Source organism: Phocoena sinus, chromosome 13, assembly GCF_008692025.1.
Source record: "Phocoena sinus isolate mPhoSin1 chromosome 13, mPhoSin1.pri, whole genome shotgun sequence".
In the NCBI taxonomy this organism is placed as follows: domain Eukaryota; kingdom Metazoa; phylum Chordata; class Mammalia; order Artiodactyla; family Phocoenidae; genus Phocoena; species Phocoena sinus.
Window position 1 is genome coordinate 58,431,584 of NC_045775.1, and position 6,000 is coordinate 58,437,583.

The 6,000-nt window shown below is 37.0% G+C and overlaps 1 protein-coding gene across 3 annotated transcripts in view; it reads left to right on the plus strand.

Moving 5' to 3' along the window:
- The window catches only part of APLF (aprataxin and PNKP like factor), an 86,852-nt gene extending 81,113 nt beyond the window's left edge, over positions 1 to 5,739 (plus strand). Inside the window, exon 10 of one of the 3 annotated variants that reach the window (XM_032653443.1) lies at positions 4,631 to 5,731. In XM_032653443.1, coding sequence (XP_032509334.1) covers positions 4,631 to 4,833 — 203 coding nt within the window. In that variant the 3' untranslated portion in view covers positions 4,834 to 5,731. Of the gene's footprint in view, positions 1 to 4,630 lie in introns of all 3 variants that reach the window. The other 2 variants (XM_032653444.1, XM_032653445.1) reach the window with 2 other exon arrangements.
- Positions 5,740 to 6,000: the final 261 nt, after the last annotated feature.

Here is a 6,000-nt window from a genome sequence, read left to right on the forward strand (position 1 = left end):
TCTTTGAGGTCATTTAATCAACATCCTTTGATTCACAGATAAAAAGATAAATTCCATTAAATCCCTTGTTCATTGTCATGGGCTTCATGACGCAGATCTTTATACTTCTACCCTCCTAGTCTCTTTTTCTTAAACCATGCTATTTTTTAAAGAGACTTCTTGTTGGGTGAGGGGAATGGAACACCACATAAAAACAGCAAAAACTAGCAGCTAGAAACTTAAAAGTGACTTATGTGAAGATAGAGGAAAAATTATTCCTTCCAAGCTCACCTTGATTTGGAAGAAACAAGCTCACTTCTGATTTCTTAGACATGCTCAACAATTATATTTCAAATAAGGTAGCTGCAGTGTAAGAAAATGCTAAATGTAGGCTCTTATTTTTTCAAAAACGGTATTACGCTATTTAATTGTATGGAAATCTATTGGAAGTTACAACTACAAAAAATAAAACTACAAAAATTATTTTTTGCTATTGATTAAAAATATTAAACAGTTACTACTCCCTCTCCTGTTAGTTTTGTACTTCAATAAGCTTTTCACTAACCGTGGTGTCCTGTGTACAGTTTTGGGGTCTGGGCTTGGGATCTTCTATGACGTGACTCCCATGACTGAGTTGTCTGATTTTCTAACCAACAAGCTTCCTTGTGTGAGAGACTTTCTTTGAAGTTTTTGTGTAGCAAACAGGAGGGTTTATATGAACTTTACTGGCTTCATCACTTTAAATCCAGGTATTCAGATACCATGCTTCAGCTTGCTCAGAAAATACTTGCATGGGTGTTTTTTCTTGGTTTCTCTGAATTCCCTTTGCATAAAAACGTATTAATTGTTATGGTAAAGACAGGTATTTTATTCCTAGGTTAGGTGCTAGTCACATTTATTTCAGAACCATGCCTCCTGAGATTATTCCCACGATTCAGGAAATGATGAAATAATTCAGATCAACAGGTGCGCTGATTCAGAGCATTTTCCAAGTAAGGAAAATTTCGTTATCTCTATGGCCCAGTTACACTGAAAGGCAGAAACTTATTTCTCTAAAAATACCTTCAGCACTTAAAAACAAACAAACCCTCCCACCTAGGTGGCATTTGTATTGTGGGATATTTAAAGTCACTACTACAGAATTTGCTACAAGAGGGCCCATTTATTAAGATTCCACAAAGATGTCAGCATTCAAAATCCTGAAATGTCGACCTGGGACCACTAACAAAGGACACAGAGCTGAGTTCCGGAACTGACTTGCCCTTCTCATGACTTTGGCTCTTTAGGTGCTTTCACTTAAAGCACAAAGTACCCGTTCTGGAATTTGACTACCAGCTACATTGAGTTCTGTTACCTATGGTTTTTTCAGATTCTGAACCTCCTGTTAAAAGAACATAAATGTGATGTTTACGTAAACATCAAGTGTAATGAAGATTTGATAGAGAAAAACAAATTTTTGATGAAACAAGTGTAAGTCTTCTGATAAATACATCCTTATCACTTGAACAAATGAGCCTACCCAGTTAAGTTGCTAAAGATTTCCAGCGTTCATTGAGGCTTAAAGCTCCTTCAATTAGCAGGGTTTAAATAAAAGTCTTTAATGTAATACATTGTGTTAACAGGCAGGCTCGTGATTAAAAGTGTAGATTGAAATAAGAAGGGTTTCTGTAAACTAAAGGTGTTCAGCAGTTGATTCACAAATGGTTCATTTGTTCATTCATATATTTAACAAATATATGTATATAAAGTAACTTATACGTGTTAGGCACTGTTGTAGGAGCTGAGGTTACAATAGAGACGAAGCCTTGCTTTTGTAGTATTTCACAAAAGTGGACAGTGCACATGTTAACAATTATATGATGTCATGTAGTGATAATTGCTAAGAAGAAAAATAAAGCTTTGTAAGAGGACAGAATGGCAAGGGTGTGCATGGGGGTGGGGGTCAGGTCCCATTTCAGATAGAACAGTAAAAGAAAGACTCTGTTAATTTGACATCAGAGCAGAAGGCTGAAGGAGAGAGCAAGCAGGTGATTCTCTGAGGGAGGAGTATGCCAGGCAATGGGAATGGTGCTTCAAAAGCCCTGGAGATGATCCTGCTTGGACTATTCAAGGAGCAACGAAGAGAGAGTAGGATTGGAATGAAGTGTAAGTGAAGAATGGTAGATGAGATCAGAAAAGCCAGAAGTGAACCAGTTTTGTAGGGTCTTGGAGGCCAAGAGCTACAGATGAAGACTTCAGATCTTATTTAGAGTGAGATAAAAAGCTATAGGAAGGTTTTCTGGCTTCTTTGTGGAGAACAGATAAGAGTGGAAGTAGGGAACCCAGTTAGGAGGATATTGGATTAGACCAGGAAGAAAATGGTGGTATAGGGACCAGGGTATTGGAGTGATGTGAGAAGTGGTGGATGTATTTTGACAGTACAGCCAATAGGATCTTTTGACATATTAAATATTACAGAGGATATTCAAGGGTGACTCCAAGGTTTCTTGCCAAAGCAGCTGGAAGGTTAGAAAGTTGGAGGAGTCATACATTCAGGATTGATAAGAGAATGACCAGATTTGGGTGAAGTACCTCAAGAGTTTTGTTCTGGAAATGTTGGGTTTCAGATTTCTGTTAGTCACCAAGTAGAGATAATACATAGGCAGTGAGATAAATGAGTCTGGAATTTCGGCAATGGTCAGAGCTTAAGGTATAACAAATTCGGGAATGTAGGATATATAACTAGGTGAAATCATCTAAGGAGTATGTTAGAGAAGAGATCCCAACCTGAAATTTGGGCACTCCAAAATTTAGTGGTTGGAAAGATGAGGAAGATACAGCAAAGGAAATGGAGAAGGAACAGCCAATAAAGTAGGAGAACCTGACGTTGTTTCAGCTTTATATATTTTTTTCTTATAAATCTGCTAAGATAATTTCAGAATTTGAAAGGAAGCTCTTTATTGAGATGTCATTAGTTATATATACGACATACTTCCAAGAGTAAAATGGACAAGAACAGAAATACTGCTGTTCTTCCCTCCTAACTCCCTTCCCCATCTGCAGACTACCCTCTAAATGTTTTTTTAATTGTATTCTATCATAAAAGTTATATGGGGAGTCGAGATTAGTTAGACATAAAACATGCCCTCAGGATGCTTACAGGAGATGATAAGTGTACAAAAATAAATATAACGCCAGACTTCCCTTAAGGAACTGGTGTGCTGCTTATGCCAATGAGAATTGTGTGAATTACTCTGTAGCCTTTTTAGCCTTGGCTACCAAGAAACTCGGGGAGAAATTTGATGCTCAATTTATATGAATTACGTTAAAAATTGAGGTTGACATACTTATATTCTGCTTTCTTTGTTCTTAGTTTCTACTTTTATTTGTATTTTTATTGTCTCATTATTACTGTTATAAGCTATCTCAAATCCTCTTGGAATGACTAGTGATTATTAAGAAAAATATAATCGTCTGGGCTATGGAAGTTAAGAAGACAGATAAATTACTTCTTTTGTCATCATTTCTCCCATCAAATTTTTTCCCCGTCAAATTTCTTAACTTTCATTTACATTATATCTATTATATATGAACATTTTAGGAAGAAGTTAGCTAAAGCATATACAAAAGTACAAACATTTTTAGCCTATACATTTGCTCTGCATCACAGGGATTGTCTGCCATTCAGAAGACTTCCAGATAGAATCTTCCTACCTGTTTCTTAAATGCTCTACATCATCCTAGAGTCTCTTACTGCCTCATTTTAAACCCACTCTGTTGCTCACTGTGGAAAGAAAATAAAACAGAGTGGGATGAGGGAAGAAATGAGTCTTGAGACAAAAGAATTCTAGAATTGTAATTCTACTATTATAATGTTATTTAGAAATCTGTAAAGTCTAATGGCTGTTACCATAGTAATCCTAGTCTTATTGAAGCATGAGCTAAATTTTCCAAAGTTTGTAAGCTTATATTTCCTCATTTGGTCACAACCCTGGTGTGTCAATCAGATTGTGCTAGGTTTGCAGAGATAACAAACAGTCCTCAAATTTTAGTGCTTTACAACGATAAATAGGTGTATTTCTCCTTCATGTTACATGCATGCAGCTGCATGTTGGCTGTGGCTCTGTCTCATGTGTGTTCTCATCCTAACTCCAGGCTGAAGGATCAACCTCTGTCTGGGACACACTGTTCTCCTAGCAGAGGGGAAATGGCAATAGCAGAACCACAGAAAGGCCCTTAAGGCTTCTCCATGGAAGCTGTTACTTCCACTCACTTTTCTTTGGCCAAGTCTGATGTCAGTGGGGATGGGTATATAGAATCACATCACAGGGAGCGACAGTGAATAACTGGGACAAAAATACATTCTACCACAGTGGAAGGTAGGGTAGCATGAATATGATTATGATATTATTAAGGAACCATTATGAATCTCAGAGGACATTTTAGTCTTGGGAGCCTCATGGTAGGAAAAGTGAGAATTAAGCAGATGTTAAAAAAAAAGTTAGAATTATAACAAATGAGAGCTTTAGCCCCCTTTCTAGAAATTTGTAGTAGTTAGCTTTGTGTTAAGTAAAATTAATTCTTCTTGGCAGAAAAGGATATTTTACAGTTAGATGTTTCTAATCCCAGGTTGAGTGGCAATTGTTGTGTCATGTACTAAACTGTTTTTCAGTGAGAAACATTTCAGATGAAGATGACAGTGTTGGCCAACCCAGTGAGTACAACCTGCATGACAGCGTTACAGATGATGAGGGAGAAGGATATGAGCCAACAGATGAAGATTCCGACTGGGAACCAGGAAAGGAAGACCTAGAAAAGGAAGATGTGGAAGGGCTTTTGAAAGAAGCGAAAAGGTTTATGAAAAGAAAAAAGTAACTCTTCTCTGCAGTAATATATGGCTCATATTTACCATTTCTTTGTGGAAAAATAATTCAGGAACCACGGAAGCACTTAAGTGATAATTGTTTTCCTTCTTTTTATAGTTATGACTTTACTATTGACTCTTTACAAGTGAAACACTGAAATGTCAACCTTCAGTGTAGTGGATGGAATTTGTTTTGTTGCTTTGCTTTTCTGTCCTATTTAAAGCATCTGGAAATAATAAGCAGACAGAGAGTTAAAAAGAAATAATTGATATTTTTCATGCACTTTTTGTGTTTATAATAAAACTAAAAGCCATAGGTTGCACAAAACATTGGTCTCTTCTTTTTTCCAAAGATTCTGTCTTTATATAGAATACTTACGCCAGTATAACCAGGCAGATTGCATAATTAGTGGGAAAGCATGCTTCTTTCATTCCTATTAAAGTAATTCTTCAAGCAGAACCAGGCTTTAAAAAATAACAGCCATCACATAATGGCTGTTATTTTTTCTAGAACCCTAGATGTGAGCTTTGCAATTTCATTTAGCACTTTTATTCTTTGAAACAGGGAAATCAGTACCAAATGGATACTGCAAATAGATTCAACTAGACTGTAGAAGAGAAATGTCCACCATGTTGGGGATGTTATTTTGTGTCCCAATTCTGTAATTTACTGTATGTCTGAGTTTAAAAGTATTTAGGAAAACTCAAAGAATTTGACCATTTCTTTTACAAACTGAAGTCCTGCCTGATTATTTTAGCTCTCAATGTGCTGTCCTTATATTAAGAATAAAGACAGTATTTTTAACCATAATTTTCTCAAACGATATTTGTTCTTTTATCCTCAGATGAAAGTAGCAAGTTGTCTGCCAGCATTCAAGATGCTGGCCTTTTATTTCAAGAAGAAACTTCTTCTTCTCCAATTTTATGTAGTGTATCTTTTTTTTTTAAATTAATTTATTTTGGCTGCGTTAGATGTGGTGAGCGGGGGCTACTCTGTTGCGGTGCACAGGCTTCTTATTGAGGTGGCTTCTCTTGTTGCAGAGCACAGGCTCTAGGTGTGCAGGCTTCAGTAGTTGTGGCATGCGGGCTCTAGAGAGCAGGCTCAGTAGTTGTGGCGCACGGGCCCAGTTGCTCCGTGGCATGTGGGATCTTCCCGGACCCGGGATCAAATCCACGTC